Source organism: Heteronotia binoei, chromosome 5 (genome assembly GCF_032191835.1).
Source record: "Heteronotia binoei isolate CCM8104 ecotype False Entrance Well chromosome 5, APGP_CSIRO_Hbin_v1, whole genome shotgun sequence".
NCBI lineage: Eukaryota > Metazoa > Chordata > Lepidosauria > Squamata > Gekkonidae > Heteronotia > Heteronotia binoei.
In genome coordinates, this window is record NC_083227.1 from 151,723,411 (window position 1) to 151,747,831 (window position 24,421).

The following is a 24,421-nucleotide window of genomic DNA, read 5'->3' on the forward strand; positions in this document are numbered from 1 at the left end:
AGCCAACGAGTAAGTTCCCTCGCCGGCACGTCGTGAGTTGCGGCGCCTCGAAGAGTCGTGGAGAGCTACGAAGGCTTTCCCGGTCGCGCAGCCGGAGTGGGCGGGCATGCGATCCAGTTTTGCAGCTTAGGCTTGCAGCGCTGCAATTGCACGCCCTGCATTGTGCACTCTTGCTTTTGCTAGGCATAGCCTCTTCCTCCTCCCAGCTCCTCCTCCCCCGTTGCCACCATGATGGCAGACTCGCGACGGCCGTCTTACGCGTCTCGGCTCCTAGCTCTAGCTGTAGCTGTAGGGGCGATGCGAACGGCATCTTCTGTAGCAGCCGCAGGGGATGCCCCGCCTGGCAAAATAGGTAGGCGGTCTTCTTTTCTCCCTGCGGGCTGGTTCGTGGTGTGCGGATTTTGCAGCTCGGAGCGAGGCCTTTCTCTTGCAGTGTTTGGGGAAAGGCGTACAAGAAACGGCATGAGATAATAGAGTTATCGGGTAATGAAAAACTAGGGGGAGGGACGGGGGCTCAGTGGTAGAGCATCTGCTTGGGAAGCAGAAGGTCCCAGGTTCAATCCCCGGCATCTCCAAAAAAGGATCCAGGCAAATAGGTGTGAAAAACCTCAGCTTGAGACCCTGGAGAGCCGCTGCCAGTCTGAGTAGACAATACTGACTTTGATGGACCAAGGGTCTGATTCAGTATAAGGCAGCTTCATATGTTCATATATGTTCATATGTAGCAGCGGTGCTGAAGATGAGGCTGGTTTGACCTGTCGTGTGAGATGCTTCAGACCAGGGCTAGAACAGCAATGAATGACGGTCATCAGTTCCTTATGTTTCACAGACTCCAATGTGTTCTTTGCAATTCCTCCATAGATTTCATAATGCACACAACCCCCACTGGTCTGTCGAATGAGTCTGGGTGGGCTTCCTAACCCTGCCCTGTTAAATGTTTGTGTGCCTCTCACAAACGCTGCCAGCCGTTTTCCTTCTGTACTCATAAGAAGACACCAGGTGACAACCGCCTTCTTTCTACTCCAGCCTATTGGCTACTGGTGATGAATAGTGTATTCAACAGTGTAAATAAACTCCTAAAGAGGGGCTATGACTTTCTGTGCTGAGCTAGATGTTCCTGAGATTCGTTGAGACCAAATGCTGCAGTGTCATTTATGTTAACGAATTTCTAATTTGGTGGCTTTGCATTGGAATCTTCCAGTGGAAGAATTTCCAAGTAGCTGTGTGGTCCAAGAGAAAAAGCCAAAAATGAAATGATGTGTGATATTACTAAGAAACAAAATGGCGTACGTGTGCAAGCTTTGAAATTATCCAGAACTGAATGATTTCGGGTGGGCTTAATTAAAATATATAGTATATGACTCCCTGCCCCCTGGTTCTTTCTTTTAAATGGTTTGGAAAATCCTGGGAAGTTGAAACCATAAAACTTGGTTTCAGGAAATTCTTGTTCACCACAGAAAGGAATTGTTTATCTTTATTTATGGCAGGGGTGGCCAACGGTAGCTCTCCAGACGTTTTTTGCCTACAACTCCCATCAGCCCCAGCCATTGGTTATGCTGGCTGGGGCTGATGGAAGTAGGCAAAAAACATCTGGAGAGCTACTCTTGGCCACCCCTGATTTATAGCATTGATATACATCTTCCTATGATTAAGCATCACTGCAGGCTACTAGCCCAGATAAGGTCACATCTATACCAACTGGATTTGCTTGTGCTTTGCTTGATACTAACTTTGTCCCTTGTGTTGCTTTATCTCCCTTTGTTGTCTTGGAGATACAATCCTTTAAAATAAATAAAGATGTTCCCTTTTGTATAATCTGGAAATACTATTTCATGTATTTGACAAAGGCCCATGAAAGATTATGCTTCAGTAACTTGATTGTTTTTGAGGTGCCACAAGATTTTATTGACTTTGTTGAAAGAGACTGCCGTGACTGTGTGGCAGAAAAAATTGAAATTGGTTCTCTTACTTCAACAACTTATGTTCTTTTATACTGTTTAAACATTTAGAGGGGTTCCATGGTACCATTTGAGCGCAATATTGTTTGAGACACTGTGGTTATAGGAAAGGCTTATGAACTATAGAAGGAGATATTTTTTCCCACAGACTGCTGTTTTGGAATCAATCAAATCTTGAAATCATTCATGACAGACATTTGGTAGTTCTGTAAAAACAAACAAGGGTCTTGTGGCATTTTAAAGACTGTAACCAAACAGCTGACCAGAAAGGTTTATAGATTAAAAGCAGGCTAGTCCTTAAGGTGCCAAAAGACTGGCAGAATAGCATGATTACTTGTCATGCCTCAGTTTGGTCATTGTAGTATCTTGGAGGGATTATGAAAATTTCCCTAAGATTTTGGAGTTGTCCTGTCGTGTCTGGTATTTAATCCTGGATTTGCAACAGCTTGGGAGAACAGTAAGGTCTAACATATATATGTCTGAGAGCAACTCAACTGTGGGGAGGTATTCAGATGCTCAAAGCATCCGTGGCGTCTAGCAGAACTTCCCGGCTGCTTTGCATTGCACAAATCTTATATATTTGCAAAGAAAATCTGGAAAACACCAGGCTAAATGATTGAGCTAGAAAAGCTTTTATTAATTTTACAGCATCCTTCCTGCTTGGCAAGAACTGCTTTGGTTTGGTTTAAAAAAAAAATACAAAATGTGTTAAACAACTTGCATTGTAGCACTATGCAAAATCTGTCTGCTTTGTTAGCCAGCCTTCTTGTCCTTGAAGTAGGTAGGCAGGTAGTCCAAGGTGAGTCTACCTATGTGATGTCTGTCTGATATTTGCCTCTCCCTTTTTGTCCCGGCAGCTGTAATAGGAGCAGGGATTGGTGGCGCATCAGTGACCCATTTTCTGCAGCAGCATTTTGGGCCACAGGTACAGCTGGATGTATACGAGAAGGACACAGTAGGTGGCCGCCTGGCTACAGTCACCGTCAACAAACAGCGGTATGAAAGCGGTGGAGCCTCCATTCACCCCCTCAGCTTGCACATGCAAGACTTCGTTAAACTGCTGGGTGAGTGTGGGCACAGCCCGTGAACTGAGACGTAAGCTTTAGTATACTCTTGCATGCCATGAAAGTGCGTCTGGTGCGATGGATCTTGGTTCTCTTTGCTCTGGCCTTCAGGCCCACAACAATGTACACAATGAGCGATTGTAACGGTTGTGTTGTCCACTAAAGGGGGAGGGAGGTTGGATGCGAAGGTTTTTATCGTGAGGGTTGAATTTGATGACCCCTGAGTTTTTTGAACCTGACAGTAGTACGTACAAGGATGACTCTAGGCTGTCTGGCGCCGCTGCACTGATAATTTCGCTGAGTCACATGGGGGGCATCCAATTTGGTACCCCTCAAAAGGCCAGCGCCCTAGTCAGTTACCTAGTTTGCTTAATGGCAGGGCTGGAGAAGTGGAGTTTCTGAGGATGGAAACCCTACAGTATGGAAAAATTTTCCTGAAACTTGTTAACGGTAGGCAGAATCTCTAAAGCGCACCGGAAGCTATGATCCAGTTCCCTTTTAGAAGACATCTTGGGCACTACAGATTCTTCCTGCATCAAACCAACTTAACCTTGCTAATCCTCTACCGCAGAAATCAGGACGGGGAAGGAGTGAAGCTGTTGGTTGATATTTGTGAAAAGGAGGAAGGGAGACAAAATTGCAAGGAATCTATACTGATGCAGCAGAGTTGTATAGTGTCAGGATGGCAGAAGTAGATATACACGTAGTGCCAAAATGGTGCATTAATCTGCAAAGTATCTAATTTTATTTATTTATCGGACTTATGTATCTCGCCCTCCCCCGACAGGCTCAGGGTGGCTAACAACAGTTTAAAAACATTAGCCGTTTACAAACATATTAAAATTAGATCTATAAAAACATTTCCATATGCATTAAAAATCCGAGTCGGCAAGCTTCTGTTTCCCATTATATTAATTTAGTGAGATTGTCGATGCTGAAGGTAATAGCCGCCTCCCCCTAACCATTAAAGGTGAGTTTGAAAAGTTTGGTCTTACAGGCCCTGCGGAACTGTGGCAAGTCCCGCAGGGCCCTGATGTTTTCGGGGAGGACATTCCACAAAGTGGGGGCTGTTGCCAAGAACACGCTGGCTCTAGTGCTGATCAATTGAGCTTCTTTTGGTCCAGGGATCTTAAGGAGATTTTGAGACCCTGAACATAGTGCTCTCTGGGGTACGTATGGGGAAAGGCAGTCCCGAAGGTAGGTCTCAGGCCATATAGGGCTTTAAAGGTTATAACCAGCACCTTGAAGCGAATCCGGAACGCCGCAGGCAACCAATGTAACGCTTTCAGCACAGGTTGAACGTGCTCCCATACAGGTAGCTCCATTAACAACCTGGCTGCTGCGTTTCGCACCAGTTGCAGCCTCCGAAGTTGAGTCAAGGGCAGCCCCACGTAGAGGGCATTACAGTAGTCTATTCTCGAGGTGACCGTTGCATGGATCACTGTTGCCAAGTCGCAACAGTACAAAGGACCTCGTCGACCTTATCTGTGAAAAAATCTTGGAACCAACTGCCTTATCCGCCTAAGATGGTAAAATGCGGATTTGGCAGTGGCTGCTACTTGGGCCTTCATTGTCAGCAAAGGCTCCAGGAGCACCCCCAAGCTCTTGACCTTCGACGCTGGCACTAATAGTATCCCATCAATGGCCAGCAAGGGGATATCCCTACCCAGGCCACTGTGACTCAGGCACAGGACCTCTGTCTTCCCTGGGTTCAATTTCAGTCGACTCTGCCTGAGCCATTTCACTACAGCTAGCAATGCCAGGTCCAGATATTCCAGGGTGCAGCTGGACTGGCCCCCCAACAATAGATAGAGCTGGGTGTCATCTACATACTGGTGACAACCCAGCCCGTATCTCCGGACAATCTGGGCAAGGGGGCACATGTAGATGTTAAACAACATCGGGGAGAGGACTGCCCCCTGAGGGACCTCACATACAAGAGGATGCCTCTGGGACAACTGCTCCCCGATAGCCACCCTTTGTCCCCGGCCTTGGAGAAAGAAGGTAAGCCATTGAAGGGCAGACCCCTGAATCCCCACATCGGCGAGGCGGCAGGACAGAAGCTGGTGGTTGGATGTGTCCAACGCAGCCGACAGATCTAACAACAACAGCACGGCCGAGCCGCCCCGATCCAGATGTCTCAAGAGATCATCCATGAGGGCGACCAGTACTGTCTCCATCCCATGGCCTGGCCGGAAGCCGGACTGAAATGGGTCTAAGATGGAAGCGTCATCCAAGAATCCCTGTAACTGTACTGCCACTGCCCTCTCAATGACTTTACCCAGAAAGGGCAAGTTTGACACCGGCCGGTAGTTTGCCAATACGGCCGGGTCCGAAGATGGTTTTTTGAGGAGAGGGCGTACCACCGCCTTCTTAAGGGGCGTGGGAAAGGTTCCTTCGATCAGGGACTTGTTGATAATCACCTGCAATGGGGCTCGCAATTCCGTCCGGCAAGCACGTATCAACCAGAACGGACACAGGTCCAGATCGCAGGTAGTTGGATCTACAGTACAAAGGACCTTGTCGACTTCCTCCAAGCTGAGTGGAGTGAAATGGTCCAGGATCAAACCACTGTGTCAAGATTGGCGGGGAGATCACAGCACAGCAGCAGGACCTTATCTGCGAAAAAAATCTGCAAAAGCCTCACAGCCAATTTCCAATTCCTTATCATTTGGTCTGCTCTGTGGCAAGTTTGTATGCATCCGAATTGTTCTAAATAATTGGGCCGGGCGAGAATTCGCAGATACAATCTGGGTTGCAAAGCAAGCCCTCTTTGCAGCCTTAACTGCCATCTCATAGGACTTCATAAACAGCCTATAGCAGGGGTGGTCAACGGTAGCTCTCCAGATGTTTTTTTGCCTACATCTCCCATCAGCCCCAGCCATTAACCATGCTGGCTGGGGCTGATGGGGGTTGTAGGCAGCAATCATGTTGTTCTCACGGAATGTCTGCTCCGCTTGCCGACACAGAAACTTCACGAAGCCATGCTCCTCTTCACGAAGCCATGCTCCTCTTCACGAAGCCATGCTCCTCTTTGTCCATCTTGGCAGGGGGCCTGCACTCTGGCGCGATGAGGGGTTTTGGCCGGATGTATTCTGTGACTGCCATCAGGCTCAAGAAGTGCACTGGCTTCCAGTGACGCGTGACGGCTTTGGAGCCATGGCGGACAAACTGAAAGCAGGGTTGCCAGCCGGCTCCGCAGAACCTAGCGCAGCTACTCGCAGCAGCCATCTTGGGAAAAGAGATGTAAGCAAAAAAAATCTGGAGAGCTACCGTTGGCCACCCCTGGCCTATAAGATGTTCTTGTTGCTTCGTCACGGGCGCACCGCCATTGCCTCTCTAGCCGTCTTAGTTGCTGTTTCATCAGCCACAACTCTGGGGTGTACCACGGTGCAAGCCGTGAACGGCAATGAAGAGGGCACCGGGGAGCAATCTCATCGATGGCTGTGGAGAGTTGTTGATGCCACATCTCCGCTAGTTCATCCAGTGAGTCGCATGGGGGCCAAGGATGTCGCTCATATGTAAATAGTTTTGACCGTTTTCTAGCACATGCTGGGAAAGTGAAACTGATCTGTTAAGCTAGATCATCTAAATGACAGGAGGTGGCTGGTTGCCAGAGGTTGCATCAGCCTAGAGCTTGCATCAGCATGACTCAGCAGGAGGCTGATTGGTTACTTGATGTATAAATGTACAAAGACACTTTGCTATGTGTGGGTTATGGAAGTTGGAGAGCAGCGGAGCATTCTGTCGGATTGGAGAGTGAGAGGTGTAAATAAACTGTATATAGTGGTTTTAACACTGCTGTGTACAGTCTTCATTCTTTGCGTCGCTAAAGACCACCCTCTTAAGCTCGGGCGCATCAACAAAGGATCCCGTAGAGCCATTTGAAGCTGCTTAGGGTGCCAAAATATGCTCACCACCTAAACAGGGTTGTGGCGGCACAGCCATGCGGGCCTTCAGGGCGTAGTGGTCCGACCATGGCACTGCCTTGGCAGTAATCTGGTCCACTGTAACTCCCGCCACAAAGATCAAATCCAGCGTGTGCCTGGCCTGATGGGTGGTAGTTGTCACATATTGGGAGAGTCCCAGTGTCGCCATGGATGACACCAGGTCCGTCGCCTGTAAGGAGTTCGCATCATCGGCATGGACATTGAAGTCACCCAAGACTAAAAGCCAGAACTACGGCCTCCATCAGGGACGGTAAGGCACTGGCTGGTGCAGTAGGCGGACGGTACACCAGCCAGATAGCCAACCTCTTCCCCACATCCCATACCAGACCGGCACACTCTATGCCAGTAATCATTGGGAACAGGAATGCCCAGAAGGAGTAAGCCTCCCATATAAGTAAAGGTCTGCAAGTCTTGGAGAGCCAGTTAGGTGTAGTGGTTAAGTGTGTGGACTCTTATCTGGGAGAACCGGTTTGATTCCCCACTTCTCCACTTGCACCTGCTAGCATGGCCTTGGGTCAGCCATAGTTCTCATAGTTCTCGTTGTCCTTGAAAGGGCAGCTGCTTGTAAGAGCTTTCTCAGCTTCACCTACCTCACAGGGTGTCTGTTGTGGGGGAGGAAGTAGAGGAGATTGTGAGCCGCTCTGAGACTCTTCGGAGTGGAGGGCAGGATATAAATCCAACATCTTCTTCATCTTCTACTGATGGTTGTTTCCACTTGGTTGAGTCTTGTGCCCCCAAACAAGGGGCATTTAAATAACTGTGTTTTTTGGGGAGGGGCAAGGGCCAATTCTTCACTGATTGTGTATGTTCACTTGGGTTGGAGCAACTGGACCCAAGGTGGTAAAATGTGAACTGTGGGATTTTTTTAAAATCTAAAGCGGTATCAAACATTGATGTTTCAGGAAAACCCCATATATCCATATGTCCTATCTTAAAGCATCAGAGATTGTCTGAGCAGAGATTTTGATTGCTTTCAATTATAGCTTGAGAAAGACTGTAAACATGAAGATCAGTAACTGAGCACCCCGACTAATGAATGAAAGACAAAGCCCCTTTTACTGTATCTTATTGTCCCTTCACACAGGACTGAAGCACCGTCGAGAAGTGGCAGGGGAAAAGTGCAGTCTTCAGTGGGGAGCAATTTGTCCTGGAGGAGGCAGACTGGTACCCTCTTGAACCTCTTTCGGCTCTGGTGGCACTACGGCATGAGATTCCTGCGTCTACAGATGTGGGTGGAAGAGGTAATGGAGAAGTTCATGAGGTATGTAACAGGAATGTCATCTTCCAGGGGAGCTAAAGAAAAACAGGTTGAGTTTTCTGCTTGGACCTAAATGATATGCTAATCAGGCTGGGGGAGAGGGAATAGAACGGTATACTGGAGGTTCTTGAGATCTCCTGAAAGGAAGCTCCACTGCATTAGATTTTTCTTCTTTTTATGTCCAACAGGATCTACAAATACCAGGCTCATGGCTATTCATTCTCTCGCCTAGAGGAACTCTTACATTCTCTGGGTGGCGACGCCTTTGTCAACATGACTCCAGCGCTCTGTGGCAGAATCCCTGCTAGAGGTGGGCATCACACAGCGCTTCATCGATGATGTTATTGTGGCCATCCTGCGGAGCCAGTTATGGTCAATCCGTACTGGTGCCTGCATTTGCTGGTGAGCGTCACCCTTGTTATTGTTCTCCAAGATCTAGCAAGGAAGACCAATGGAAGGCTTCCCTGCTAGTAGGCAGGCTGGGGAGCATTTATTCTTTTGGCATTCACTCATCCTGTGTTTGTTTGTTTTTAGGAGCCATGTCACTAGCAGGGGCACAGGCAACATGTGGGCTGTGGAAGGTGGCAACAAGTTGGTGTGCTCTGGTTTGCTGAAGCTAACCAGAGCCAACGTAATCCAGGCCACTGTGACAGCCATCTCCCTGCACAGTTCAGGTGAGCTACACAGCGTGTCTCTTTCTATGTCTGGAAGCAGAGTGCAGGATATTATAAGTTATTTACATTTGCCTGAGAAGTTGAACAGCTGTGACAGATGAGAATAGACAATGTTGAGCTAGGGCTTTTATAGACAATGTTGAGCTAGGGCTTTTATAGACAATGTTGAGCTAGGCTTTTATAGACAATGTTGAGTTAGGGCTTTTATAGACAATGTTGAGCTAGGGCTTTTATAGACAATGTTGAGCTAGGGCTTTTATAGACAATGTTGAGCTAGGGCTTTTATAGACAATGTTGAGTTAGGGCTTTGATAGACAATGTTGAGCTAGGGCTTTGATAGACAATGTTGAGTTAGGGCTTTTATAGACAATGTTGAGTTAGGGCTTTTATAGACAATGTAGAGCTAGGGCTTTTATAGACAATGTTGAGCTAGGGCTTTTATAGACAATGTTGAGCTAGGGCTTTTATAGACAATGTTGAGTTAGGGCTTTGATAGACAATGTTGAGCTAGGGCTTTGATAGACAATGTTGAGTTAGGGCTTTTATAGACAATGTTGAGCTAGGGCTTTTATAGACAATGTTGAGTTAGGGCTTTTATAGACAATGTTGAGTTAGGGCTTTTATAGACAATGTTGAGCTAGGGCTTTTATTTTTTCTTAAAGGTAAAACTGAAACTGCTCAGTGATGCTTCCCTGATTTCCTACTTCACTGCAGCATCATGGTGCATTCATGCACTTCCAGGGGTTCCCCCTGGCTTTTCTCAAACTACCTTGCTACAAAGTTTTCGGAAAGACTGCAGTAAAATCTGGATTGGTGCTCTGTGGGTTGGAAAATCCTGATTTTCCTGACAAATACGGCAGCCTTGAACCTGTTCCCGCAGCAACCATTTCCTTTCTTCCCACCCTACATAGGGAATCTTAATTTTTTTTTTAATCAACACTAGAATATTATGATGTGTTCCATAACAAGTAGGTATAGCAGGTTCTCTTAATTCTCAGGTTTCATTTTTTTTTTAAAAAAATAACTCTCTAGTTCTTGTTCTTGCAGAGAGATAAGAGAAAAGTCATACATTTGAAACCAACAGGCTTAGGTCTTTTTTTGATGAATGCTGGGCATCCAGAGAATTTGCTACACCTGTAGTTACAATGGCATATCAACATAATGATATTGTAGTGCCAACTTTTCTTTTAATGCCAGTTGAGCCAGTTTGGTGTAGTGGTTAAGTGTGCGGACTCTTATCTGGGAGAACCGGGTTTGATTCCCCACTCCTCCACTTGCACCTGCTAGCATGGCCTTGGGTCAGCCATAGCTCTGGCAGAGGTTGTCCTTGAAAGGGCAGCTATTGTGAGAGCCCTCTCCAGCCCCTGTTGTGGGTGTCTGTTGTGGGGGAGGAAGATAAAGGAGATTGTGAGCCGCTCTGAGACTCTTCGGAGTGGAGGGCAGGATATAAATCCAATATCTTCTTAATTGCAACCCCCCAGGTCACTGCTGTGGGGATCTTGGGCAGGGAAACTGCGGGGAAACCTGCCACGTTATCTGCAGCTGCACCAGCAATGGGGAAACCACAAAATCCCACCCTCATGTGGAAGATACCTGAGCAGGGTGTAGAAGTTAACACCCACAAGTCATGATATAGCTTCAGAAGGGACCTGATTAACTAATTGCAGGAGAGCTTTGGATGAGTTGTGACTCAGAGTAGTTTACCAACCAGCAGGGTCTAGTATTTGTCCATGTTGCTCCCCTAAAGCCCTCACCTGGATGCCGTGGTCGCTGTCCTTTTCAAGTGACTGTTTTGCTGTCTCTCTCTCCTGTCTCTTTCCAGAAGGAAAAAACTTCTACCAAGTACACTACGAGGATGAGGAAGGCCAGGGCTCAAGCTTCTATGACATCGTGGTCATTGCCACACAACTGCATGACAAGAAGAGCAACATCACTTTTCAGAACTTTGACCCTCCCATCACTGAGTTCCCAGGAACTTTTCACACCACCATCACCTCCGTAGTCCATGGCTATCTCAACTCCTCTTATTTTGGCTTTGGTGATCCAAAGCTCTTCCCTTTCACCAGTGTCCTCACCACAGACTCTCCTGCCCTCTTCTTCAATTCCATGGATAACATTTGCCCTGTCAACGTATCCAATACCTTCAGGCGGAAACAACCCCAAGAGGCTGCTGTGTGGAGAGTCCACTCCCAGCGTCCCCTGGAAAAGCAGGAGCTAAAGATGCTGTTCCGTTCCTACTATTCTGTCCAGGTGACAGAATGGCAGGCATATCCTTCGTATGAATCTTCCAAGACTCTTCCACCCATTGTTCTCCAAGACAATCTCTACTACCTCAACAGCATGGAGTGGGCAGCCGGTTCCATGGAAATGGCTGCTGTGGCAGCCAAAAATGTGGCCCTCTTAGCTTACAACCTTTGGTATCACAACCTAGATAAGATAGACCAGAAAGACCTTTTGCACAAAATAAAGACTGAGCTGTGAATCTAGCAGGCACTGCTAGAGGAGACTTCCAGGATCTTCTCCTTTTTTTGGATGCAGAGTGGGTTGAACGGCATGGAGTGGGCAGCCAGTTTCGTGGCCTTTTTTTAATGGGGAGATGACTGGAGAACTGGATGTACATCCCTGTATATCTGTTTGTCTGCAGCAAGTGCATCGCATTCTCTTTTGCACAGAGTCTGCAAGTTAATGGCAATCCTTTACCGGAGACTTAATGTTTCCTGAGAAGAATCTTTGAAGGCATCTAAGCTGGTTACTATTGAACCGATTCCAGGTTCAGAAGTGGGATTGGTTTCTTCTTCAGGCAAACAGGGCGCTGCTACCTGCTGAGCCACAGCTGTACAATCGTTACCCACTGTACGTCACTCGGCAAGCCATGCCTTTGTAAAGAAGCTACTTGAAGACTGGATTTCTTGTTTCCTCCTCAACAACCGCAGTCTTGATTCCCAGCTGCTTCTTGCTGAACTCCTTCCTTGTGGCTAGGCTTCTATGCTAAAGGAAATGGCCCTTTTGAGGAGGAGCCCGTGTCTGATGACAGATCTCTGCAGCTCCTTTACTTTTCTGACATGCCAAGCAATGTGAGCCTTTACAGACCCCCCCCCCCAAAGCTTGCCTTTAATCGTGGTCAACCAGAGTCCTGAGTGTTTAGGCGCTGGCTAAAGCTCAGGTTTGATGACCCCTCCCTGTGTGAATGTGAACGTGTCTCCTATAGTCTGTACCTGTTCAAAACTGCATAAACATTGCCCTGATGACATCCAATCCCTGCAACTAATGGCTGGTCTAATGTTGCTTTCCCCCTTGTATATCATGGAGGAAGATGTGGTCGCTGTTCCCAGGCTTACAAGAAAAACTGGGCATTCTTCCCTTCCAGATTTCAGTGGTAAAACTGATTTTTATTGTTCCTTGCCTAGGAAACTTTTTTTGACTTGGAGTTGAATCCCAGTTGTATTGTCTAGCTCAGGGGTAGGGAATGTTGGCTCTCCAGATGTTTTTTTTTTTTGCCTACAACTCCCATCAGCCCCAGCCATTGGCCATGCCGATTGGGGCTGATGGGAGTTGTAGGCAAAAAAACATCCGGAGAGCCAACGTTCCCTACCCCTGGTAGCTGATTCTATAAATCTTGAGACAGGAGCCTTTCCACTCCTTTTATGTCCATCAGTCAAGCCATACTACAAACTGGTTTTTTGCAGTAAAGGGGTAAACAAAACATCAAGAGTCTGGTGACTGGAGAAAAAAAGCTGTTGATGGAGTAAGCATGTTCTGCCTTCTGCAGAGGTTTGGAGTTAAAAAAAGAACTCATACAGGCTTTGAAAAAAGAATTAGGTACTTGTAAAATAAGGTGAGGAATTCACTTTATTGTCAGACAGCAAGGCTGCTTCCTGAGCACAGAGATTGGCCAGCAAATTTCTCCTGTGTTCACTGGAGAGACAAGGCAGGAATGCGACCGTGTGATTCTGAACCTCCTCTAATAAAGTTCCTTAACTGTGTGTGGAGTGCTCATTGCTGTTTTGGGATGGGCTGCGGAACTGAAGTACGCTGGGAACAAGCTATCAATTTTTCCTCAATCATTACAAAAGGCAATCCCTTGAAAATGCATTTGCTTTATTATAATATCATTCTCTCTTCTCTGGTTTGCTCCCATTGGTATGTTGATACTGATTTCCACAAGCTGGAACCAGTACTTCATTCATCTTAACAAAGCCTTTGATTTTTTTGGAGGGGAAGCTACCTTTCATTGAGTCAGCCAATTGATCCATTGCCTGCTTTGATTTGCAAGTGTCTGGGGAAAAGATCTATCCCAATCCCCCTGAGATTCTTTAGTTGGGCATGCTATAGATTGAACTTTGGAGCTTCTGCAACTAATCAGTACTGACCTGTGCCCATTTCCCATGGGATGGAGAAATATTGTTTGACTTGTGGAGAAGGGAGGCTTTCCCGTACATCAAAGATGGCTATGCAAGGCTTCCATGTCATGGTCATGTGGCCTTAGGGTATGACTGGCTTAGTTGAGTAGCTTGAGGTTCTCCGACCACTTCCTGGATCTACTTGTGTTTGGCACAAACACCACCCTGCTGTTTTCTCCTTTGGGCCTTATCCAAGCCTCGCACACTTCCTGGATTTTGCTATCAAAGCTTCCAGCACCAGGCTTATAGACCTGTTTGGTGTTGAGATAAGGAATTTTCTTCATAGGTTTACATAAGGTGAACAATAGCCTGCCAAGCATCGTGGTTACGAAAGCCTCTCCCCCTTCCTCACCACTGGGGCAAGCGCAGACACTCTTATTCCTACAGGAAAGGCAGTGGGGTAGGGGACAATCTATCTTAATGGCCATCTCCTAGCTTTTGACCTTCAGCAGTCAATGCAGATAAACTGTGGTTCCTACAGAAGGATTTTGGTTTTTTTTCTGTTTCAGTAACACTATCCAAAAAAGATGAATGGCATAAAAGGCCTCTTGGGATGGGACAGTGGCTCAGTGGTAGAGCATCTGCTTGGGAAGCAGAAGGTCCCAGGTTCAATCCCCGGCATCTCCAACTAAAAAGGGTCCAGGCAAATAGGCGTGAAAAACCTCAGGTTGAGACTCTGGAGAGCCACTGCCAGTCTGAGAAGACAATACTGAGTTTGATGGACAGAGGGTCTGATTCAGTATAAGGCAGCTTCATATGTTCATATATGTTCATATTCTGGCCTAAGATTTGTCACGATTGACTTATGGTCTCCAGAATCCAAGATAAAAGCAGCTCGTAAGTAGAGTGGTCAGCATCTGCAATGATGATCTAGACCAGAGGTCCTCAAACTTTTTAAATAGGGGGCCAGTTCACTGTCCCTCAGACTGTTGGAGGGCCTGACTGCCGTTACTGTACAAGGCCGCGGGCCGTCAGTTCTCCGTCTTCTGCATCTCTCTCCCTTCCCCACACCACACACCCCGGCCTGGGAACTCACCTCACCTCAGTATCACCTCACACTCTGTCTCCGCCACCTCAGCCCAGTGCCGGAAGTGTGCGTTGCTAACGCGAGTTTAGGTCGAACGTCACTTCCGGTCTGATTTTGCCATAACCCGGCGGGCCGCGTAAACGTCCGCAGCGGGCCGTAGTTTGAGGACCCCTGATCTAGACACATCTGAGTCTTCTGCACTTATGACGCAGGCCCTTCTTCCAGTCCCTCCAGCAGCCGTTCTCTTCATTGGCCAAGACAGTTCTTCTCTGTTAGAATGTGCAGGGGTGCCAGACAGTTAGAACTGGTAGTGGAAAATATGTGTGGCTGTGGATTCATTTCATAAGCTAGATTCTAGTCCAGTGGCATCTTAAGAGACCAACGAGAGATCTGGGGTATACGCTTTTGAGAGTCTGAGCTCCCTTCGTCAGCTACAATCAGAGTTTTTTACACTTGAAAGCGAAACACCCCAAAATCGTGTTGGTTTGAGCTACTGAACTTGAATCCAGCTGTTCTACTACCAAGAAAATACCAAGAAAAAAAAAGGCAATTATATAGGTCTGTCGTAATATGGACCCAGAAGCACTGTGGCTGGCTTAACCCCTTAATAAGTTCCTAATTGCTTGTAGCATGTATGAGCCAGTGCCAGGTTGTCAGAGGATGATGGGAGAGAAGGGTCTTGACCAAAGCAGTTTTGGCTTCTGAAAATGCCTGCATCCCCCTTGCCTCATTGGGACAGGAAAAGGAGCAAGGAATTAGAGGAAGGGCCCTTAGCTCACCAGCTGGCAAGAGAAGGAGGCTAGGGAAATGGGAGCAGAGGGCCTCGCTGCAAGGATGGGAGAAGGCCTGCCCGTCGTGGGTCCTCAGAAAATGCAAGTGCAACCTACAGCAATGGTCTCCATTACCATTTTGTATTCTTTGTGGCACTTTTTCTTCTTCCTGTGAGTTTTGCTTGGCTCACACAGCAGGCGGCGCACTGGGATTTTGCTGTAGATAGGAATACTGACCAGGGTACGGTCTTCCTGCATGGTGAAAGGATTAATGCATCCTGCACAGAGGCAGAGTGCCTCTGGAATGTCAGCTGGGATTCGCGCTGCATCATGGTTTATCCTGAAAGAATAGGGAGACATGTTGACATGAGAAAGCACATATTCGTTTTAGATGGCTAGTAAAGACAGGTTGCAGTTATACAGAGGGCTTTGGAAAATAGGATTTCAGATTCGCAGCAAACATCACTGTGCATATTCATATTACAGTGCTAAGGGTTCCTAGGAAGTGGGCATTCATACCTCAGTGAGTTGGCAATAAATATGATTTGAATAACTCTTGCCTTGAAAACCCCATGGGGATGCCACAAGTCAGCTGACACTTGAGGGCCAAAAAACAAAACAAACCCAACCCATGAATGTCCATGAATGGAAAGAAATTTTACTTCATATGGTTCTGGATCCTTCAGAATGTCAGGGTTCTTGAAAGAAGCATGAAATGACTTGGCTGACATATTCAGGAAAATAACATATGCAATAACTTTTAATAGTACCACAAGAAGAAGAGACAGTGCCACAGAATTTTCTTGGTTCACCCTCAGGGTTAACCAGTGTGAAATATGAAAATGAAGTAGCATACAACAATAAGTGAACTTCTATCTGAATAATATGAACATAGTTAAGGGACAGAACATATAGGTCCCTGCTGTAAGCGAACCTCTGAGTAGGCTACAGCTGCAATTGGTAGAACATACTAGGTCCACATATAATAAATTAGTGTTTACAGTGAATTCCCAGTTGACCCTACTGAACCAATGGCATAGCCTGCCAGATGCCTGGGATGCTTCTTGGCATGTGCAACTCATGCCAAGGGGAGGGACGGTGGTTCAGTGGTAGAGCATCTGCTTGGGAAGCAGAAGGTCCCAGCTTCAATCCCTGGCATCTCCAAAGAAGGGTCCAGGCAAATAGGTGTGAAAAACCTCAGCTTGAGACCCTGGAGAGCCGCTGCCAGTCTGAGAAGACAATACTGACTTTGATGGACCAAGGGTCTGATTCAGTAGAAGGCAGCTTCATATGTTCTGATAATGCTGCCGACAAGTCTATCAGTGACATCCACGTACAGTAGCATTGGAGGCTTAAAAAAAGCAGTCTGCAGTCTGTAAAGGCGAAAGAACACACTCTCTGACACCCACGCCTTCAATGTCCCCAAATGATTCCTCAGAGGCTTAGGCCTGGAGTTGATTGAGTCTTTATGCCCTGGAGCATGTTAATGACGTTAGTAATGCATATCAGGGCCTAGCCCTAGAGACTCCAAAAGGAGATCCAAAAGTGTTCTGGTTTCATTTATTTATTTAAAATATGTCTATGCTGCCTCTCCATAGTCCTCCTGAAGGTAGTGTACAATTAAAAATCACAATATAAAAAGTTATTACAAGTAAGCCATTGAAATAAGCCAGCAGGTTTCTGTAAATTCCAATTCACCCCCAGCGTGCTACTGTTCCTACACCAAATACAGCACTGAAAATAAGGAATTAATTGGATTTCAGCACAGGTCTAGACTGCAATAATAATGAATTTTGATCCAAAATGGCATTCTCATTTTTCCACAGTTCCACTTCAGCTTGTTGGCACCTGCCCAGACATTTGAGAGAGGTTCCCCAGAAAGAAAAAAAAAAGGCCTAATGTAGCATGAGAGAAGCCGGCGTCAGCTTCTCACAATGAGCCACACAGACATTGTGCTAGCCTGCTGCTCTACACCAAATCCACCTCTGAAAACGGGGGTTAATTGTGCTGAAGATCATTAGGGGAACCAGAATGTATACTGCCAAGGGTCCTTGCAGCTTATAGAGTTTGGATCTGCTTAATAAGCGCTTCCAGTCTTCAAAGAACCATTTGGAAGCAGGGGCAGTCTTGGTGATTCTGGGCTCTTGGCAGAACTCTGCTGGGGATGCTGCTTATATGGCCCCACTCCACTCCCAAAGGACTGAAGGAGAAATAGCTGAGGGGCCAGGCACATCTGAGACAGCTGAAGGACTGTTTGGAATCTCCCTAGGGGCATCTTTGTGTGGCCAGTTTTTAGTGCAATAAATACACATTTATTTATTTATTTTTCGAACTTATATCCCGCCCTCCCCGCCGAAGCAGGCTCCAGGCAGCTACACTGTTGTCTAGATGCTTGCCCTCAGAACAACTTCTGTTGCTCCATCTCAATACTGGTGAGGATTCCTGAGCTCTCAGGCGCTGGATCTTGACCTTTGCTGATCCTCTCTTTTTACTCAGATGTCCTATATTTTCTGCCTTGAAAAATCCCACTGCTTGCTGCGTGGAACTTGGTTTTCATGGGTACTTACTGGATGTTGCTTGCAGTATGTCATGTGCTGAAAAACACATGTAACACTGCACTCAACCCCCATGGCTTTTTTGTTTTACATTATTATTATTTTTTATTTCCTTTGTGCTCCTCATAGTCTAGAACTGGTACTGGAGTCTTGTTCTGTTTAAAAAAATATACTTTTGCCTTTTCCACCCTACCTTTAGAGTTGCCGACCTTCAAGTGTTGCCTGAAGATCTGGAATTACAACTGAACTCCAGACTACAGAGATCAATTCCCCTGGCTGCTTTGAAAGGTGACCTCTTCTGCATTATATATCTTCTTGAGGTCCCTCTGCTCCCCAAATACAACCATGCCAGGCTCTATCCCCCAAATCTCCAGTTATTTCTCAATCCAGAGTTGGCAATCTATCTACATGACAGAGGGAGTACTTATTATGCTATTGGCTTTGGACTGTGGAATTCTTGCATAGCATATAAAAGAAAATGTATCAAGGACCCAAATTTTGGCTCATGCAGAAAGGTCCCTACGATGCCCTTTTATTATGTATGTTTTTAATTTAACTGCCTTGAGCTCCTTATGAGGGCAAAAAGGCAAGGTATAAATTTTGTAAAGTAATACATAAAGATACCCTGTGGGTAGGGACATGTTCCTGCTATCTCTCACCTGTAGGCCCAAGGAGACAAACTCCTCTTGTTGGACATCCAGAGTCTCAGGTTGACCTGACACTTGCTTTCCAGGGGCTCAGAGCTGTTCTTCAGCTGGTTAACCATCTCATGGATGCTCTGCTCGTAATCTTCCACTAGGGTGTAATCCGTTGAGGTCCCTGGATTCACCCTCAGCACTGGGTCTGGTGAGGATTCCTGAGCTCTCAGGCGCTGGATCTTGACCTTCGCTGATCCTCTCTTTTTGCCTTTTGTGCTTTTGCTTTGCTCTTTGGTTTCTGCGGTGGCATCTAATGCAAAGGAAACGCACAGTGCGCAGAAAAGAAGCTAGGAGAAATGAAAGGCGAGCTGGTTACTTTCATAGCAGGTCACCCAAGTACTGGTCCCCTTCTCAGATAATTTGGATGGACCTGTGGAGGAGAGATGTTGCTCTGCTGTCTAGGGTTGTTGAGTCCAGGTTGGGAACTTGTTGGAGATGTGAGGGTGGAACCTGAGGAGGGTGGGCTTTTGGAGGGGAGTAGGGGTCCCAAATCCCCCGGTAGGCCTGGAGACTCCCGATTTGGAGCCTCCTCCCCCCGCTGGCCATAAAAGGGAAAGCGGGGGGGGGAGGGGAGGAGGAGAACGGCAGCCCTTCCCACCCAGCCCCGATCGCAGCAGCCAGAGCTCTTTCGTTTTCTCAGGCTGCTTCCCGCCCCCAGTCAGCTGGCCGGTGAAGGGAGGGGAGCCCAGCCACGCCCCCAAAGGACCATGTGCCTTTGCGCCTCCGGAGGTGAGTGAGTTCTGTCTCCTGCATCAGATTTCCCAGAAAGGGGGGGGGGGCGGGGGGGAGGGGGGTGGAGAGGGAAACGTCTTCTCATAGGGTATAATGGGGAATTGATCTGGAGGTTTCGGGGGCTCTGGGGGAGCTGTTTTTTGAGGTAGAGGCACCAAATTTTCAATATAGTATCTAGTGCCTCTCCCCAAAGTATCCCCCAAATTTCAAAACGATTGGACCAGGGGGTCCAATTCTATGAGCCCCAAAAGAAGGTGCCCTTATCCTTCATTATTTCCTGTGGAAGGAAGACATTTAAAAAGGTGTGCTGTCCCTTTAAATGTGATGGCCAGAACTCTCTTGGAGTTCAATTATGCTTGTCACACTCTTGTTCCTGGCTCCGCCCCAAAGTCTCCTGGCTCCACCCCCAAAGTCTCCTGGCTCCACCCCCAAAGTCCCCAGATATTTCTTGAATTGGACTTGGCAACCCTAGAGGGGAGGCACCTCAGCAAGGTATAATGCCATAGAATCCACCCTCTAAATAGGCTTCCCAATCCCCAGGTCCCAGAGGGGGATCCCCCGCTTTTACAGGCTTCCCTCCTCCCCCAGCCAGCTGGCCGGCGGGGGAAGCCCCGCCCCCAGAGTGTCAGACTTGGAACTTCAAAGTAAAACGGACCATCATTTGTAGCAAAGTTAATCCATTTATTTGAGAACTAGTAGTCTGGGACAGGAACGCGTTGAGATTGATACATTTCAAGGCAAGACATACTATTTTAACCTCTCACATCAAAAGCTAAACAATAAACCCATTCTCACACTTTTGGGAGGCAATTGCCGGTTCTCGGGCCTCCTTATCTCTTTCCCAAGGAAGGAACCCTGCTGGTTACCTTGAGGCTTACTATCTTCAAAGTCTTACTGTGTTTGTTAGTGCTATGCGAGGAATTTCTCACTGTGGTTAGTAACTGTTACAAAAGCGTTTGAAATGCAAACCTTTATTCACAGGGTTAGTGGAATCATTCAAAATGGAGTTAGTTAGGGCAAGGGAACATGAGCCGTTCGGAGCATGCTTGAGCAAGTAAGTTACAAGGTCTGACACAGAGCCATCATGCACCTCCATGAACGATTCCCATAGGGAATGATGGGGAATTGATCCGTGGGTATCGGGGGCTCTGGGAGGGGCTGTTTTTTGAGATAGAGGTACCAAATTTTCAGTATAGCATCTAGTGCCTCTCCCCAAAATATCTCCCAAGTTTCAAAAAGATTGGACCAGGGGGTCCAATTCTATGAGCCCCAAACGAAGGTGCCCCTATCCTTCATTATTTCCTATGGAAGGAAGGCATTGAAAAGGTGTGCCGTCCCTTTAAATGTGATGGCCAGAACTCCCTTGGAGTTCAATTGTGCTTGTCACAACCTTGCTCCTGGCTCCACCCCCAAAGTCTTCTGGCTCCACCCCCAAAGTCCCCAGATATTTCTTGAATTGGACTTGGCAACCCTACCTCTAAAGCAGCCCTTCTCTTCATGGGGATTGATCTCTGTAGTCTGGAGATCAGTTCCAAGAGATCTCCAGGCCACATCTGGAGGCAAGCAGCCCTATGTACTGTCACTGATGGAGCCCCATAAACAGTGAGAGGGGAAGCAAAAAGGAGTGCAAGACCTGGTTCATACACTTAGGACAATGATACAGTAGAATGGACTACGCCCTTCAAGACTGCAGGTGGAGGATCATGGGATACATTTCAGAAAACTTCCCTTTGTTGAAAAAAACCCTTGCAAATAGACAGCTAGCATAGCAAGCGAAATGAGGAGACAAAACCTTCTCCTGGCTGTGCTATTTCTCTGTTTCTGTGAAACCTGTATTTATGTACTAAGAAAATTTAAAGCTGAAATTCATTACCTGTTGTCTCAAGTAATGGCATCTGTTCTGTTACTCTGCCTTTGCCGCTTCATAACCTCATTGTTCTGAGCGTGTGAACCAGGCCTGCGTCTTTCTTCTCAGCTTATTATTGTTATTGAAAACATTTGTATAGCACCTCTCCATTGCAAGTTTCCAAGGCAGTTCACAACAATAAAATCCAGTTAAAACAACCCATATAACAAGATAAAAATATAACACAGACCCCGAAAACTAACTCAAAATTAATTACAAGTTAAAGCAGGGGTGGGGAACCGTTTTTTTCTGCCAAGGGCCATTTGGATATTTATAACATCATTCGCAGGCCATACAAAATTATCAACTTAAAAAACAAGTGCTCTGTCGAAGGAGAATGATTCAGGCTGGAAAATAAATGCAAATAATTGTTTTTCTATTTGAAGTCACATGGGGAGACTCTAATTCAGCTCACACACACACACCCTGGCCTGCCTCCCTAGGCAAATGCCTAGGTCCAGGCATATTAGACCACATTCCTCATATTAGCATATTAGGTCACACACTTATTAGCATATTAGGCCACACCATCTGGGATTATCAAGTGCAAATTGAACTGGTAGTAGCTGGCTCCCACCCTCCCACCCCCCACAGCCCTCCTTCCCTTCAGCTGTTCTCTGCAGACTTTTAAAGACACCCACATATCCCAGCAGCAGCCCTTCACAATTAGGGTTGCCAATCCCCAGGTGAGTAGCAGGGGAGCCCCTAAGGGTTCTGTGATTAAACCAGCCTCCAATATAATCAACACATTTTCATTGAAATTTATAAAGGAAACATAAACAACCACTTAAAGCAGTGAGTTGTACATAAGGTGAAATCATACAGTATGCTCAGTCCTTTACAAGGACAAATTAAGGTGAAGTGTTATAATAGGCACAGTCTTTCTTGGGACCAATAGGCCTCCAAATGGTTTCAGCCAAGAACTGGCAAAGTAGAGTCTTCTTCACAAGTCAAACTGCTGTAGAAAAAAGCCAACAGTAGCAAACAGCTACGAACTGTATGACTTCACCTTATGTACAATTCACTGCTTTAAGTGGTTGTTTATGTTTCCTTTATAAATTTCAATGAAAATGTGTTGATTATATTGGAGGCTGGTTTAATCACAGAACCCTTAGGGGCTCCCCTGCTAGTCATTTATCTGTGATTCTCTATTCATATTGGGTTATTCATATTCATTCTCTATTCATATTGGGTTATTTAAACCCCAGGTGGGGGCAGGGGATCCCCCGGATTGGAGGCCCTCCCCCCACTTCAGGGTCATCAGAAAGCGGGGGGAGGGGAGGGAATTGTCTGCTGGGAACTTTGTTATTCCCTGTGGAGACTTATTCCCATAGGGAATAATGGAGAATTGATCTGCGGGTATCTGGGGCTCTGAAGGGGCTGTATTTTGTGGTAGAGGCACCAAAATTGCAGCATAGCATCCAGTGCCTCTCCCCAAAATACCTCTCCCCCCCCCAAGTTTCAAAAAGATTGGACCAGGGGGTCCAATTCTATGAGCCCCAAAAGAAGGTGCCCCTATCCTTCATTATTTCCAAAGAAAGGAAGGCATTTAAAAGGTGTGCAGTCCCTTTTATATGTGATGGCCAGAACTCCTTTTGGAGTTCAATTATGCTCGTTGCACCCTTGCTCCTGGCTCTACCCCCAAAGTCTCCTGGCTCCACTCCCAAAGTCCCCAGATATTTCTTGAATTGGACTTGGCAACCCTATTCACAATATCTATGAGAGAGGAGGGGGCCTTGGCCCAGCAGTCCCCTCGGGCCAGACCAAGTGATCTCGGCCCTCAGGCCTGACATTAATAATAATAATAATAATAACTTTTATTTATACCCCGCCCTCCCCGCCTAGGCAGGCTCAGGGCGGCTAACAAGACATGGTAAACTATGATACAAATAAACAGAATACAATAATTAATAATTTAAACAGTAAAACCAGTAAAACCAATAAAACAGTATAACACTGTAGTACAATCAGAATATGTGCAAGATGGCTCGATGTTATTGATATTATCAGGAGTTCCGTCTTAAAAAGCTAATTGGAAGAGGGCAGTTTTGCAGGCCCCATCCCTGAGTTAAAACATCAGCAGCACAAAAACTAAAGAAACTAAAGACACCAACAAGAGCTAATTAAAAGCATAAAATGGTTAAGAGTAAAGCTGCCTCATGATTTTTTTCTGGTCCCATTTGCAGAAGCCCTCAGTGCCAGTCAGTGACCACCCTCTGCCCTTTCCTGTGAAGCTGGGGGGCAGAGTGCTTAGGCCTGAACATAATTGGTGCCTCTTAGCTGCTGTTGTCATAGCAACCACAGTGTCCTGCTGACTCTGGAGGGAAGTCCAGATCCTTTGTGGGAAGGTTTCTCCTTTGTGATATCTTTCAGTGGAGTCAGGCAGGAAACATGCTTTTCCAAAGAAATGTGTAAATTAAGCCTTTCTTCCCGCCGGTAGAAGTTTGGCATTGCAGCCATCGTAAGAGGTAAGATAGCCCTAGGAATGAAATTCTAGAACAGGAAGGTAATAATACCCTATCAGAGGGCCATTATTAGGGCACATTGCTTGGATGGCAGCAGCAGGGATGATTTACCTGAGAAGAAGGGGCTCTAGGAAGACATTATTTCATTCCAAAGTTTATGAGTACTTTTAAGTAGAATGCAGGAGAAATACTTTTTTATTCTTCTTGTCAACCTCCGTGTTGGATTGATGTTTTTGTTCATAGATTCACGTCCTCAACTGCAGGTTGCATGCAGGTTTCATTGGCTCTGAGGAGTCCTAGCCAAACTAAGCTATAAACTAATGGACCGCCTTTCTTAAAACAGAAGCAAATAGAAATATGTGTCAAGAGTCACTCCATCATTGTTCCTCTTGCCATCTGTATTCAAACAGTTATACAATGCTAATGCTTGTGCTTTGCTATGTTGTCTGTGAAGCTGTTAGCTGCTTATCTAGAAGGGAGGGTGGCATGTCTGGGAATTGGCTAGTTGCTACGTAACCAAGGTCAAGAGAGCTGGAGGAGATGCACTGAGGGGCTATAACTAACACCTAGGGTGATGAGAGAATAATAGAGAACCCGCGCGAAACCCCCACTTTAGCTTGGAGAGCCAGTTTGGTGTAGTGGTTAAGTGTGCGGACTCTTATCTGGGAGAACCGGGTTTGATTCCCCACTCCTCCACTTGCACCTGCTAGCATGGCCTTGGGTCAGCCATAGCTCTGGCAGAGGTTGTCCTTGAAAGGGCAGCTGCTGTGAGAGCCCTCTCAGCCCCACCCACCTCACAGGGTGTCTGTTGTGGGGGAGGAAGGTAAAGGAGATTGTGAGCCGCTCTGAGACTCTTCGGAGTGGAGGGCGGGATATAAATCCAATATCTTCTTCTTGGTGCGCTTGGCTTGAATTGTAACGGTCAGGGCAGGGGTTATAAGAGTGAGGAACTGCTGGGAGAGCC

The 24,421-nt window shown here is 46.7% G+C and overlaps 2 protein-coding genes across 2 annotated transcripts; one reads left to right on the forward strand and one right to left on the reverse strand.

The window, feature by feature from the left end:
• The first annotated feature begins 228 nt into the window (after positions 1-228).
• PCYOX1L (prenylcysteine oxidase 1 like) lies at positions 229-12,887 on the forward strand. Its single transcript, XM_060240597.1, is given in 11 exon segments — positions 229-352; positions 2,816-3,022; positions 8,057-8,082; positions 8,084-8,140; positions 8,142-8,233; positions 8,419-8,509; positions 8,511-8,591; positions 8,593-8,632; positions 8,765-8,785; positions 8,788-8,904; positions 10,727-12,887. Coding segments are annotated over 11 exon segments (1,515 nt in total). The 3' UTR covers positions 11,386-12,887.
• Positions 12,888-15,094: 2,207 nt separating this feature from the next.
• Positions 15,095-23,452, reverse strand: IL17B (interleukin 17B). Its single transcript, XM_060238856.1, has 3 exons — positions 23,309-23,452; positions 18,316-18,641; positions 15,095-15,441 (listed from the first exon to the last, which is right to left on the reverse strand). Exons 1-3 carry the CDS (start codon positions 23,450-23,452, stop codon positions 15,195-15,197), a joined length of 717 nt encoding a protein of 238 aa, XP_060094839.1. The 3' UTR covers positions 15,095-15,194.
• Positions 23,453-24,421: the final 969 nt, after the last annotated feature.